This window comes from Brassica oleracea, chromosome C8, assembly GCF_000695525.1.
Source record: "Brassica oleracea var. oleracea cultivar TO1000 chromosome C8, BOL, whole genome shotgun sequence".
Taxonomy (NCBI): Eukaryota; Viridiplantae; Streptophyta; class Magnoliopsida; order Brassicales; family Brassicaceae; genus Brassica; species Brassica oleracea.
In genome coordinates, this window is record NC_027755.1 from 31,505,159 (window position 1) to 31,521,050 (window position 15,892).

The 15,892-nt window shown below is 32.0% G+C and overlaps 1 protein-coding gene and 1 long non-coding RNA gene across 2 annotated transcripts; both read right to left on the minus strand.

Moving 5' to 3' along the window:
* Window positions 1–5,137: 5,137 nt before the first annotated feature.
* LOC106310256 (zinc finger protein GIS) lies at window positions 5,138–6,174 on the minus strand. Its single transcript, XM_013747493.1, has one exon. The coding sequence runs from the start codon at window positions 6,062–6,064 to the stop codon at window positions 5,306–5,308; it is 759 nt and encodes a 252-aa protein (XP_013602947.1). The 5' UTR covers window positions 6,065–6,174; the 3' UTR covers window positions 5,138–5,305.
* Window positions 6,175–11,616: 5,442 nt separating this feature from the next.
* Window positions 11,617–12,271, minus strand: LOC106311153. Its single transcript, XR_001263932.1, has 2 exons — window positions 12,152–12,271; window positions 11,617–11,937 (listed from the first exon to the last, which is right to left on the minus strand). It is a non-coding gene; the product is annotated as an uncharacterized LOC106311153 (long non-coding RNA).
* Window positions 12,272–15,892: the final 3,621 nt, after the last annotated feature.

Sequence of the window (15,892 nt, forward strand, 5' to 3'; positions counted from 1 at the left end):
TCATTAAGTAAATATTTTTTTTTGCATCTTAAACTATCTATTTTTTTTATGAATGTGTGATATCATATAAAAAATATTAAAAAATACATTTACAAAAATATTGTTTGAAAGAAAATTCATTTATCTTTCAAATATAAAATGAAAATATTATAATTAAATAATAAAAAATAAAAATAAAAACCATAAATTTAGTAAATGACAACTGAGTTATATTATGCTAAAATTTTTTTTCTAACAATTTATCAAATGAAAAATGAGTTATGAGCAAATAGTACCATATAATTTTTAAAAACATAGTCATTCTTAAATATTTTTGAATAAATAATTATTTTTAAATTTAATCAACTGAAAATAATATCTGTACAATTGCGTGAGTCAAATTCTAGTTTTATTGATGCATGTTATATATTAGTGTTGCATGTTATATATTAGTGCTGCATGTTTTAGGTAACATTTTAATGATGCACGTTTTTAAAAATCTCCTTTATTAAAATTATGCACATAAGGATAACTCATGAGTTTTTTTGGTTGATTAAATGACATTATGTCCAAATTTATTTAAGGATATTTCATTAAGGTAACTGAAAAAGACAAACAATAAAATAAAAAGTTTAAATTTATTTAAGCATATTTCATCAATGTAACTGAAAAGACAAGTAATAAATTAGACAGTTTTATTCGTTTTAGGATATTTCATAAATGCAACTGAAAAAGACAAGTAAAAAAAAGGAGTTTAATTAATGAAATAAGAAAATTTTCGTGTATTTCTCTTTTAATAATATAGATGTAACACCCATAACACGGCTACCAATTTTTCAAGTTGTTCTAAATTGTTTAATAGATTTAAATATTGAGTCTGGTTTATCCGTGGCTATATATAAATTCATACGTTTGATTTTCTCCACACCTTGATCTTGAAGTAAATTAATCGGTTTAAAGTCCAAACAGCTATGTAAAGCAAATGCTATTCTTACATTACATGCATGCACCAAATCATATCACGAGTCTAATAATAGGACAATAAATTAGCTTCCTAAACACAAACTGCGTAATTTAAAAGAGTTAGTTGTTCTTATACCTTAGAGAAGTTCTTTAATCAGCGTAATATTGAGAAAAAAACAATCCGCGTAATTCATTTTATTGGTCAAAGTTTCGTATAAAATTCTATAAACTAATGCACATATAATTGATCTTCGGAGAATTTATTATGTCGATCCTGGAATGAAGATAACATGTTAATGCTCCTCACAAAAGCGTTCTAACACACCAATATCTTATCGTATCTCTCGAACGATATCTATAGGTTTAGTAATATTGTTTGATATATTGTTCTTTGACACCATACATAATACATTGATGAGTATATATTACGTATGTAGCCATCTTACCTCTAATCTTCAAGGCGGTTTATCAAACGAAGTTAGAAAAGTGACGTCTTCTTCTCGTGTACATATTTACCAAAGAAAAAAGTACACCAAAGTTGGTCTATTGGCCTTACACACACTGTTAATACAAATGTGTGAAAGTAAATTAGTTTCAAATTAGAAGGCTACACGGGATTCTTGAACCGATCAAAACCAGATCGTTGTTCGGGGTTCCTGTTTGTGTACTTCCTGAGTTAGATAGGCCCAAGTTAGAAATGAGGACACCTTAATTGGGTCTGATTAGGCCTATATATTGGGCCTTTTCTCACTGTTTTTCTCCCCGTTTGGTGAAAGTGTCTTGTATTGCTTTTATCTCTTTCTTAAAGTTTTTTTGCTTATAGGTGTGTTTGTATACTCAGGGAACTGTCTGAGGTAAAATTGATCATTCTTAGCTTCATCCACGTTTTCATGTGTAAGAAAAAAATTATGATTGTTATCATTCTTTGATAATTACAAAACGTCCAGAAGCTACAGGTTTATGACTTTTTTACCTGTCAGGTTAAACAATAAAGGCCATAGGGAAAACGACTGAATTCCATTTAACTTTCTTGCAATCTTCACACCTTTAACAGTAAAAATTGAAGAGCACTGTCCTTTTTTCACACAACTTACTGTTACCAGAAACCAAGGTCTGCTATAACTGTTGATCTACACCTGTTACATAAACGTGATAGATGATATTACTCAATAATATCACATATTACTCTTGTGTCTCTCTGTCATTACAGAATGTAATATTTTCAATTTGAGATAGGGTGGTTTGATATTACCTGCTAGCGTTATATGTGTGTTTCTTTTTCCTTTTCTGTAGTCATCAGTGACTTTTCAGAAAGCACCTGAGTTGTATAACTCTTTCTCTGAGTATTGACATTTGTTGGTTAGGCACTTCAAAAGCTTTCCCAACTAACAATCACCTCATGTTGATGCCTCTTCAAGTGCTTCACAATAATGGACTTCTCTGTTGTTTAGTCATGTCATCAAAGTGGTACACACCTTGTGGAACTTGGAAAGTTTAGCTAAACTAAAGTCATGTATAGTATAGTTGCCAAGTAAACAACAATATGTACCTGTAGCATAATTATGCATATTGATATCAAGCGTACCGGTAGCATAAGTGTGCATATTGATATCAAGCTTTCAACATCTCTTGATCTATTATGTTACTATGCAATCTGAATATTGACTCTTGTCTCTTACTGTTTCTTTACCCTGTCCTACCTTAATGCTGCAGTTGCTTAATTGACCACAGTATGTTCTTGTTCCCAAGTTAAAAAATTAGTCATGGAACTACATGAGCCTCGGTAGCTACCTTTACCTATGGATTGATCAGCTTTGGCTATTATAACTCTCTTAAGAGTGATGCAATCACCAAAAGAAAGGATACAAAGCATAGAGATGATGAAATATAGGAATCAGAGGGAGACAATCATCTCAATTATCCAACCACATGGTCTTTGCTTTTAACCTTTAACTTTCCCAGCTAGTGCTCTGAGATGTGTACTGTTCGAACTATCATACTCATGGTTTTGCAATTTTCTTTCCTTCTAGGGGTATGGGCCACTGTTCTTTAGATTCTACCAAGTTCTTTGCACATCTTCAAAAACAACTGAACACAAAAAGTGGTCCTATAAGATTTATACAATGTCTTTACTTGTGCCTCTTTTCATCACCTTGTCCACTCATCACAAGCTTCCTTCTCAATTGCAGTAACTGGTAGGTCCAGTGTAGCTGCGACTGACGTGAAAGTCTTTTGACATCATTCTACTAGTAGTTAGTTTCCTTAAACTTCCTATTATATGATAAAAATACTAATGTAATTCCCAACTGGTACTGTTTGTAGCTGAGGGAACTGTTTGGGGAGCGCATATGCGTCATTTCACTCTTTCTGTTTCATTTGTTTTGATACTACGCTTGGTGACAACTGAAACATCCTTATTGCAAAAGTTATGTTCAAACATGTCCACAAAAATTGTCTAAAGAACCTTATCACTTCCCTTTTGATCTACAGGCTAAGGTTGCAGCATCTGGTCCAATATTCCATTTAAACTTGATGGAAACTGTTCCACGACTAAAGTACTCAGGTCAGGAAAATCACTATGTCGCTTTCTGCAACCTCTCAAACTTATCTATTGCTTTAGGTTGGTGTCACTGATATTGACATTGCTAATGTTAGTTTGATATAAGACATCATGCTACAACGTTTAAAGATATAACTGGTTAGAGAAAAGTACACGGGAAGAAGTGTTGTGATGTTGCATTGCATCTAATGGCATTTTCCGGTTAGAATGTCTAGCATATCATTTTCCATTTCCTTCATAAGAGACTTGATTTAATCAGATTTGCCCACTTCTAAAAATAAAGCATATAATGTAACCATCACGAGTTGTTTCATATTGCATTATACTGGTGGAGGGTGAGAATCAATGCTTCTTATATTCTGTGACTAAAGTCTTGTCACATGTGGAAACTCGTACGCTCTTCTGGATCCTAGGCCTAAACACAAACCGTTGCTACGTTTTCCTATAATATTAATGTTTTGATTTGATAGTTCAACATATATAACAAAACTACATGGTTAATTAGGTGCAAGAATTTTATTTTCCCATGTTTTTGTCCCAAAAACACTTTTCGGATCATTACCGTTTTCTGATATCTTGTAGGGCATATTTTAGATATGGGTTCAATCAAAACCTGTCCTTTTGAATGCAACAAGACGGACTCGTCATACTCATTCGCGTTGGCATCTGTTAAGTGGAGTCTACGGTATGTGAATCACAACTCTTTGAGTTCATTGATAACGATATACATATATATTGGAGAGAGATTTTTTTATTCCTTTGGTTTGCCAAAAAAGACACCATAAAAGTAGAAAGCTTGAGGAACTTTGCTTTGCTTTAGCTTCTTGATTATGTTCTTTACTTGAAATTACAAAGTTAAGAGAATAGTCACGTCAGGGGCGGATGAAAAAGCTCTATCACAAACTCTACATTTGCGTTCTATGATGGACCACTCCACTCTCTTTGTTTCTCTCTCTATACCATTTTGTCTTGTACATTGTCTTCACTTACCCATACGCACCAAATCATCAGCTGAGCTTATTTCCATCTTGAGCTTTATTATTCTTTGTTAAAATCTTAAGTTTTTTTTTTACCATTGTATGGAGATGAGTCAACTAAAACTTTTCTATTCATCAAGATGTGTTTTTATGATCCTATTTTGAAAATTTTTATTTGAGTCGCTGAGTGATATTAATTGAATATTCATTACTATGTCTGGAAATTTGTCTGAGTTTTGTCCGAAACAATTATGTTGGAAGCTGAATCTTCAAAGACATATAATAGCATGTGGATACGTGAAATGATAAAATTCATTTCTATCATTTACGCACGCTTGAAATAAAAACATATAATTGAGTTCTTATTATATACTACCTCCGTTCCCGAAAGTAAAGATGTTTTAGATTTTTTTCTTGTTCCACAAAGATAGATTTTCTATATTGTTAAGGTACTTTTTTATACTTTTGAGGAACATTAATTGAGAATATTTGAATTGATTAAATTTTACTGGTGGAAAGTTATTGGAAAATGTATAAGAAAGTAAAAAATATATTAAATTATAAACATTTATTAAATTTTTAATAAGCGTACATACTCTAGAAAATCTTACTTTCAGGAACAGAGGGAGTATGAGCGATGAGCATCAGAAACATCATCAAGTGTTAACGAAATAAATTACGTTAACGTAAGACCCACACATCGTACATTTTCTCATTCACACACCTACCATTTCTTTCTCTAAAAGTTCATAACAATCTTAAATTTTACCAAATGAACTGGTTAAAACATGTGTGAAATAGATATTATAGTTTTTTTTCTGTGACGTTAAAGATTAAGATCAAGACTCACATGATCTTGCACATTAGGACTCAAACCGTACCGGTATGAGGACATGCGGTTCTGAGCTGCGGAGCCACCCACTTGTAACGGTGGATGCGGCTGAGAACCAGCCAAGGATGATAAAATTGAGTTATCAGAAGAGACATGACTAGTAAACACAGCGTTTGGGTTATAAACGCCTCTAACGCTGGAAGATGAACGCCATAGTCCTAATGGACTCCCATTGATCGGCCGTGTGTGATAGGAGGAGGACGGTCCTGGACCTGTAATGTGTCCTCCATAGAACCTAGCGGCCGGTAAAGATGTGCTGCTCCACGACGGGTAGTGACGGTAGCCATATAGATTAGTGTCGGGATGGTGAAAATAAGAGGACGCACCGCGTTTGGCGAGCTGGCGTTCTCTTTTGTGAGCGTTTTGGTGTCCACCTAAGGCTTGTGAAGTAGGGAAGTTTCTAAAACAATAGTGACACTCGAATCTCCTGTTGTTGTTGCTTGTGCTATTGTCCTTACCGTTATCTCCAGTTTGGTCGTCTTCTACTTCTTCATCTTCTTTTTGTTTGGTCTCGGAGTGGTCTTGTTGACTGGTGGTACCGGAGTATTCTCCAATGGTGAAATCTTTGCCGAAGAGACGAATGGGTTTAGGGTTCTTATCTTTGGAGGGAGGACGACGGAAGAAAGGAAGCTGAGAGAAAGATTCAACGTTCATGAAATCTTTAGTTTCTCTTTCTGCATTTCTTTCGTCCATTGAGCTAGAGATAGATAGGAGCGATGCTTGAATATTGGAGTTGTGAGACTGTGACTGTTCCAGAGAGAAAGAAAACGTTTATATAGAACTGACTGTTTCCCATTTTCTTGTTGTATTATTTCGTTTGTCAGAAGGTTGATAACATCTAATTATTTTCTAAAAGGTTGATAGTTTTTTTTTAAACATCTGGGCCGAAACTAAGCTCAAAGAGAACTGTATCAACGCTTACTCTAGTCTAATTTTTTTTAATGAAGTTTAAAACATGATTCTATTAACTAAACAAGTATCAACTAAGATTCTGACAAAATTTGAATAAAAAATCTATGGGTTTATATGTATATATCTTGTCTCAAGTTCTTCTTCTTACCACTATACTACCACTGCTGATTAATGGTTTAACCATTTTATTGAATATATATGTTACTGTTAGTTAGCAATGCCAAAAACTTAGTTGAGTTTCTTCATTTAATGTTTTATCATATAAAAAATTACCATTAAAAAGAAAACAAATATACTAATAATTTGTCAATAATCATAACACGCTCCCATAGCAATAACATACTTTGGTATATTGCCATTTGTTAAGTTTTTAGATGTTTTTTTAGAGTCTTTCCCACCAGATACATATCCTCATTTTTCTATTCACCAGATACCTTTGTAGATATACCAGGAACAATACTTAGTTTCACTCCATGGTGAATTAAATTCACTTCACCATTTATAACCAACCAAAGTGCCATGTAGGATTAGTTAAGAAAATAATAAAATTAAAAAATAAATGGCTGAGAAAAACAACACCGACGTTAAAGCCGTCTGCAAAATCCGAAACTCTAAAAATCAAAAATCTAAACCCTAGACCTAAAACCTAAAACCTAAACTTTAAACTCCAAATCCTAAACCCTAAACCCAAAACTCTAAATCCTAAACTCTAAACTCAAAACTCTAAACCTTAAACCCAAAACTCTAACCCTAAATCTTAAATCCTAAACCATAAACCCAAAACACAACCCTAAATTAAACCCTAAACGCATTACTTGATCATAGTTCGGATTTATGGTTTACAGTTTTGGGTTTAGTGTTTAGAATTTAAGGTTTAGAGTTTAGCAGTTAGAATTGATGGTTTACGGTTTATAGCTTAGATTTTTGGGTTTAGAGTTTAGTATTTAGGGTTTAGGATTTGGGTTTAGAGTTTAGGATTCGAGGTTTAGGGTTTAGATTTTAGATTTTTTAGAATCTCGAGTTTTTTTAAATGGTATTAAAGTTGGTGTTGTTTTTTTCAGCCATTTTTTTAAAAAAATTATTGATTTTTTTAACTAATCCTATATGGCATTTTAGTTGGTTATAAAAAGTGAGCTGAATTTAACTATTTACTATTGAGGTGAACCCAAGTATTGTTTTTATGTAAATATGTTCATTACCAAAGTACGTGAAGTTAGGTTTAGACTCTTTAAGCGCATATAATTCTCTATCAATATGTAGTACGCGGGATGTTACTATTTATTTATAGATCTAAAGAGGTAAAGAACTAGTCTCTCTCTCTCTCTCTCTCTCTCTCTCTCTCTCTCTCTCTCTCTCTCTCTCTCATGAAGCGAATACTTACATAAATGAAGTGGTCCTTACATGCTAAACAGATTGTTGATGTCATCAATAAAATTGAATATTCAAGCCTTTGTGTGTGATATACTCATCATCATGTACTTAAATAAAAACCATGTAGATTAATCATCAAAATGATGCGCGCAGAGAAAGTATATAGTGGACACTGAGCAGAACGGTAAATTAGTATATTGTCTTGTGTACTATATTATTTGAGGTAGACTAAGATGACACACACGTTTGCGAAGAGATTGTATAGGTTTTAGTCTTGAGTTTTTAAATGCCTAATCAGCTGTAAATGCTATGGTATAATTATCAAATTATAATATCCCTTAAAACAAATTTTAAAACAGTTTTACATCATATATAACATTGTCATATTTATTATGTACTGTTAAATAAATTTAATCCGAGTGGTATATCCTTTTAACATTGGGTACATTATCATATAAGCACTCTGAAATATCTCTGAAATATCTGATAAGTTTGCAAACTTGTAACTCAGACATGGTGTTAAAACTTTTAAACCATTACTAGGCCCCAATTTTACATTGAGGTTTTATAGAGAGAGAAAAAACATATTTACAAATTACACAAAGTATTGGTAGACCCGTTGAATGAAGTTGAACCCTACATGGCCTTAAAAGCCCACAAAGTCTCTCTGAAACCCTAACAGCAACACTTGGTTACAAACACCTTTGCTTTGCCATTAAAGTCATAGTCATATGCTTCAGAGATGAATTGGCTTTTGGTGAAGGGACCATTAACCTCTCTCTTTCTCTGTGTCTTCCTCCTTTGCTTCTTCTTTCTTTAATTTAAATATGTGTTTACTAAATACTAATTGCCGTGATAGATTATATAAATATGCACTACATGAAAAACAAACCCTTAACGTATGGAAATTGTAAAAAAAAAATTGAGAATTATCGAAATGGTAATTTCGTAGACACTTTTATGTCGTATCTTATACGTTTATTTCATGCGAGAGGTCTAAAATTTGAATAATAAGTAATAATTGCCGCAATCATATAAGATTGTAGCTCATATCCAAAATTGTAAACAAAATATGATATAAATTAGATTGTCAATTAAATCTAATTAAACAGAATAATATATATATAGTTACCAAAGAAAGTATCTAGATGATAAGCCCTATAAAATCGTGGCGTTGATATTTTTTAAACCACATAGACAATCATAATATTATAATAAATAATATAATTCATTATTCCTAAATTATAATAATTAATATATTATATTATATTATATTATATTATATTATATTATATTATAAAATCTTATACTAAAAATAATATAAATTTTTATCATTTGTTAAGAAATAGTTAATATAAAATATTAAATATATTTAGTAGATTGTTTATAAATTGTTATAATTTATGAATGCATAAATGTTTAACTAATAATTTAGACATCCGTTTAATCGTTATAAATCTTAGAGGTTAAAACATGTTATGGTTGGCACCATCCCACATGAATGAACTGAACTAGACTTGAATTTTAAACATTCAGAGTCCAGTGAGACCTGGTCTGTAAAACCGCAAGACCTATCATAAACGGACTGAATTAGCTACCTAATTAGCTTATAATCACAAGATTCACAACACATTTGATCTACGTAACAATTATATATTTACATGAAAGCTGAAATGAAAACAAAATTAAAGATATAGATTTTGGGGGACAAGCATATCTTGTACCATTATGACATTGTAACTCACAAGCTATAATATACATCAATTTATGGAAATAAATAAGTAACATATTAATAGCATACATCGACTTCTTATACAGCAAACGCAAGCAAAGTTAAAGAACATGAGCCCACGGGTCTATTTCAGAGTTAAATACTCTAGATGCTAACTCTATAGTACATAGCAATCGTTATCAACTGAATAGTTTTAGTTTTGTTAGACCCTACTATAATGCATACTTGTAGAGAAACATTACAAGACATAATATTTAGCACAACGTTTTGGAATCCTAGAAAAAGAATAGCGAGTTTTAATTGTGTTTTTTTTGTGGACCACCATTTATATAGTTACTAATGGAGAAAGCATCTTTTCAGAGTCTGCATTAACGATGTTAGATGTATGTGGGGAAGCTTTCTATAGATTGACTCATATATGTCTCCCATCTCTTGTCAATTTCATTTTCATTCAAACATTACCTATCTTGTTGACTTGAAACTTTCACGTTTTGGTCAACAGCCCCAGCTATTTGCTCATGATTAAGCATCACTGAAAGAACTTAATATAGAATGAGAGGTAAAGAAAAGAAAACGGATCCTTCTTGTATGTACGGATTTTGACTTTTTGGGCTTAGGCCCAGTCAAGTCCAATGATTTTTTTTAAGCTGTGATCAGATCCATATTGGGCTTAGGCATAATGAGATCAAAAATTCAAATGGTGACACGTAGGGGTGAGCGTTCGGGTTCGGCCCGGTTATTTCGGATTTTCGGGTATTTCGGTATAGAGGTATAGAATCTGTTCGGGTATTTCTGTACTTCGGATCGAGTTCGGGTTCGGATATTTAGATTTTGAAAAAAAAATTAATTTTTTCATTTCTCAAATTTCTTGTATTTAAAAATATAACTTTCACTTAACTAATATTTTTTATTTTTAATAGATTGAATGGTTAATAAATTTGGAGATAACATTTTGAAACTAAAAAAGACATTAATTTGTTTTTTGTCATCAACATATACAGACTCATATTGACTCTGTAAACCAAATCGGGTGACCCGTAGACCGCTCCTCCTCTCTAATCCCAGGATCCCAATACCGTAGAATCATCGTAACCCTAGATTACTAGATCGCCTTTCTCATCGCCGCTTTTTACGTTACTTTTTTGTTTGTTTTTTTTCCGTTTGTCCCATTAATTTAGTTATTGTTTTTAAATTTTGGATGTAACTTTTTGTTAATTATTGAAATAAAAAGTTTGACATGCATTTTAAGTGAGTAACAAATCATTTTCTCCGTAATTCTATGTATATCATATGAACTTAAAGTATACTTTAATAGCATCAATATAAATATTTTATATAAAATGAGAGATGTAAACTAGAAATATATGGTTAATTATACATGTTCGGTTATCTTCGGATATCAATTCGGATTCGGATATTATCCGTTCGGGTTCGGATATCCAATCTCTCCTAATTCAATACCCGTTCGGATATTTTGCTACTTCGGTTCAGATTTCGGTTCGGGTTTTTCGGATCGGGTTCAGGTTCGGGTGCGGTTTCAGATATCGGGTAAATTGCTCACCCCTACTCCCACGATGCTACTGGCCAGGCCATAACACCAAAAGAGGTTGTGATGCACTGATGGTGGTTACTAAAACTAGAAGAAGAGTTGAGAACATAAGGAGAAATGAACAACAAGACTAGACATGGTGGAAGATTGCTATAGTTACAAAAGTCAACTAATTTTTTCAGTCTTTATGTTGTCAAAAGGTGATTATGGTTTCTGTTGTGTACAAAAGCTTGCATAATTTATACACAAAACAGAGTAGTTATTTTACTTTGTTGACACCAAAACATAGTTAATATATTTGTTTAATCACAGAAAAAACAAGCAGTACGTGCTAACAAGCAAACTCTCCTTAAACGTTTGAAATGTTAAGTGAACTATAATCATAGCAAAAAAAAAAAGAGTTGGAAAGATTCAGAACAGAGAAATGTTTTATTAAAAATAGGAAAACGTTGGAGGCATGTCTGTATGATAATTATACAAACGCATCCTGAAATTATAACTAATTCAAACGAAACTTTCATTCAAATTGGTGCTTAGCATTTTATGATACCACTTGTACAATGTTCTACTAGTAGTCTAATATATTCAAGTGAGGAAATTTTCAAAATGACTTTTTAAGTGTTTCCAATTTGAAGGCATAATAAGGTCATAAGACCTACGGATTGATGCTACCGTAAAACATGATCGTCTTAATAGCAATATTAACAATGCAATTACAATTGAAGAAACCAAAAACATGTTAAAACCTACACTCCAAGTGGGTTGACTTGGAAGGACAAAAAAAAATCAAAAGATGGCAGAAATTTAGATATTAGAGCTAGGAGACATCAAAATAGGACTTTTATCATCGTCAACGAGCTTGTGCTTGTGGCCTACAGATGAATTATCCGTGTCATCGTCAATATCTAGCTGCTGGATACCCGTCTGCTACTGCTCATATCTGCTTGTCCTCCTGCACCCACTGAAGTGTCGTCCACGACTCGACCATTGCTCACTCTCTTACTGCACATCCATGAGATTTTACAAACTTCATATTGACTTGACACTAATCAAAAGCAGTACGAAAACATCACTCAAACACACACACACATAAGTAGCGAAACGATTTCAACAAGCTTCAAGATGATTCCAAAGTCTCAATTTTTAACCATCCTAACAGATAAAGACTTCGACTTTCATAAGATTCTTGAAAAAAGAAAGAGAAACCTTTACTTACTGGGATTGATGGAAGTGAGAGCTGCGTTGTTATAGAAACTACAAGCCTCGTCAGCTTGTCCGTTCATCAAGTAGTAGTTATTGAAAACATAAGACGCCATCTTCTGGATACCCGTCGGGTTGTTACAAGGTCCATCTTAATCGTGAGAGAACCGTATTATATAAATTACGGATAACTGGATATTGCAAAGAATAAAATCGATAAAATTATATCAAAGGTTAAAAAAATGATGATACAACTGCAAAGTCGAGATATTATCTCTTTTCTTAACTCAAAATACGTCCCGTTGTGCGACTGTTCGATAACGTAACGATTCATAGGATAAAATTGCAAAAAATCTTCGGATCTGTGTCACTCTATCAAAAGCCCGGTGAAACTAGTTTTGTTTATATTCTCAGATTCAAAAGAATAATCAAAGAAAAAGATAAACGAATATGCGAAGGATTGATTCGTTTTCTAAATAATGGAGGTATGAACGTCTCTAATAATTAATGAGTTTGATTTCCATAACTCAAAGATTCTTGTACGTTTATTTTCCAGTCATAATGTGGTATGACTAAATTAAATCCATCACTATGCTTTTATTGAGTTTATATTTTTATATTTAAATAACAATAAAAATAAGAGCAATTTTCTCAGATAGACATTTTTAAGTTTTTATCACAAAAATAGACTTCAAAAAACAAAATGATCAAAATAGACTTTTTTATTTTGAAAATCTTAATACTTTTTCAGTTTTTAAAATTTGAAATCTTATCCCCGAAATTCCACCCTTTAACACTAAACCTTAAACTCTAAATCATAAACCCTAAAACCTAAATTCTAAACCCTAAATTTTAAACCCTAAACCCAAAAACACACTCCTTAATAAAACATTTTTGTCATTTTGATTATTAGAAGCTATATTTGTGACAAAAACTTTTTTATTGCTATCCTAGAGAATTTCTCTAAAAATATTTCTAGCTCAAATATCCAAAGTGATTTATTTGCTAAATGTTTTATACTTAGCCAAATTTAAAGCCATATAAGTTTTGTATATCACTCACTTTGGACCTTCATTTCTTATTCAATACAACTCTGATTTTGACGAGAAAATACACTAACTCGTAGTGTTCACGGTCTGTAAGTTCCTGGATAATCGTTTCCGGATAATGCCTGCCGCAGGGACCAACCCTATCTTCGCGCATACTTCCTTGTTTGTCTGGGGTAAAGAAAGCGACAAAAGGGACATAAATCCATAAAGTCAAAAAATATTGCACGAAAAAGAAATCCGATTTCGGTAAGACTTGGAAAAAATCGGGCTTTGCAAGTTGTATTTACAACTTTATCAGTTTATTTTGAATTTTCGCCTCTTTACAACTAAAGAATAAAAAGAGGTAAAATTGTTTCTTAAGCCAGTTACATACTTTATTAGCCCGATCAACGAAAAGAAATCTTGAAATTACACAAAGAATCACGAGAATCTTCACAGTGAAGGATGGCAAGGGGAGAATAAAGACTTCTTTCTTTCCGACTCGCTTCACGACTCTTTTAGTCTTGTTGTATCCAAACTCTGGTCTTTACGACAAATGTTTCCGTTAAAAAAAAACCTTCAAAAAAATAGTCTACACCACTTTGTCAAAAAAAAGTTCCAACAAATAGGACCGCAATCAGCGCCGCCTTATCCACAAGGTAACACTGAGGGAGAGACATAGTAGCCACTTCAGGAGAGAGAGAGAGGGAAGAGGCAGCTACAAAATGCAGCTACAAGAGCGAATGTTACAAAGATGAATCATATGGGTCCTAGTTACACTGCTTTATATCTATTTAATGGGCCGAAATCTCTTAAAGAAGGCCCACATCATTAATCACTACTCCATAAATTGCATAATATACCCAGAATTTTCAATCTTTCACATAAAAATCCAAAATAATTTCATTGCTTCCACCATCTTGATATATATGATTTGCCCCTAATAAAACTTTGTTCTCTATTATTATTATATTTTGAGAAATTTGCTATGATTGCCATTTTTAAGTTTTTATTACAAAAATAGCATCAGAAAATGACCAAAATAAATTTTATTAAAGGGTTAACTAATCTAGACTTAGGGTTTAGAGTTAAAGGGTATGGGTTTTGTGGATAGAGTTTCAAATTTTTAAAAATAAAAAACTAAAATTAAAACTGTCAAAATAAAAATGGACTATTTTGGTCATTTTTTATTTATTTTGAAAGCTATTTTGTTACAAAAACTTAAAAATGGCTATTTGAGAGAATTGCCATATTATTTTTGGACAAAAACTTTGTTCTCTATTAAAAATCATGTTTTAGTCTTATGTTTATATTTACATATGATTTGCCTCTAATAAAAAATTTCTACATCCGCCTTTAGAAACCAATGTTTTACGTGTCTATTATTAGGATTTAACTCTGTTTTTAACAGTAATTTTTGTTGTGAATCTGACATTGAGATATTTTACTATTAAAGATATCAAGAGAATATGGAAGATCTAAGATCATTTAAGATGGATATGTTGGATAAACAAATTTAATGTCGAATAACGATTCGGTGATGTGTGTATTATTCGATGTTGAAAATAATTAATATGTTGAATAAGAATGAAGTAGGCACCACTAATGCCAAATGATAGCTTCTAAATATTTTTAAATTTTTTATTTTTATGACATTATAATTATTTAAAATCAATTATCTAATTATAAATAATTTTCTTTTTTATATGAAAATCTATTATTTGTTATTCTTTATAAATACAAATTGTGATTATTTAATTTTGACTCATATCAAACAAAACAATTATAGTGCATGAAAATTGAATGTCTGTTAAATTATTAGGTAGAAGAAAGAAAAAGAAGTTGAGCGTAAAATCAAAAATATGATGCTAAATCTTGAAACCATTGTGACTACTCTTATAATAAGACCTGCAATCAAATAACTTGTAATCATATTATTGTTTAACCATCGAAGTTTAAATTTATTCTATTAAAATAATCTGTAACAGGAAAGTGTGAGTATAACACTAGGAACACCATTTTAACCCATTGATTCACCAACTGAGACGTGCAATCAAATAATTTGTGATTTTATCATTGTTTAAACATCCAAGTGTTAATTTATTTTCCTTTCTAGTATGTGATATTGTATAAAGATGTTTAACACACAAAAATGGTATAAAGATGTATTTTTAGACCCAACTAGAGGATTGACTTGAGTAAAGCAAATGAAAGGACTCAATGAGAGGAAGGAATTGTTATTGGCACACTGACATATAAGTTCAAACACTGAAACTGACAATATCTCCCTTTCGTGCATATCCCAATACAACACCACTAGTTTCTGTCTTTTTAAACTTATCCTCTTCAAATTTTATTTTCATAACTTCTTAATCTAATCTTTGGAGCTTTCCTCTGTAACTTTATTATTTTTCTCCGTTTTAACTTTGACCATCTCCTTTAACTTTGGAAATAGATTAAAAGATAAAAGGAAAACCATCGTAAGAAAACTAAACAGAGCATAACAAAATGAAACTAAATAAAAAGAAGTGGAAACATAGCCAATCATGTAGCGAGACCGTAGTGGTCCAGCCCAAGAAACATAGCACGTGAACTTACAGCTTTCCCTTCAGATGTCCACGTTCTCTTCTTTTCTTTCTTTCCTTTTTTTCACCCCACATTTTCATATTTGACCCACTTTGACCCTAATTTCTCTAAAAGGTTTTGAATCAAACAGAAAAAGGTTCACC

Excerpts from the sequence above, each read along its gene's own strand:
- LOC106310256 (XM_013747493.1), bottom strand. The coding sequence starts at position 6,064 with ATGGACGAAAGAAATGCAGAAAGAGAAACTAAAGATTTCATGAACGTT.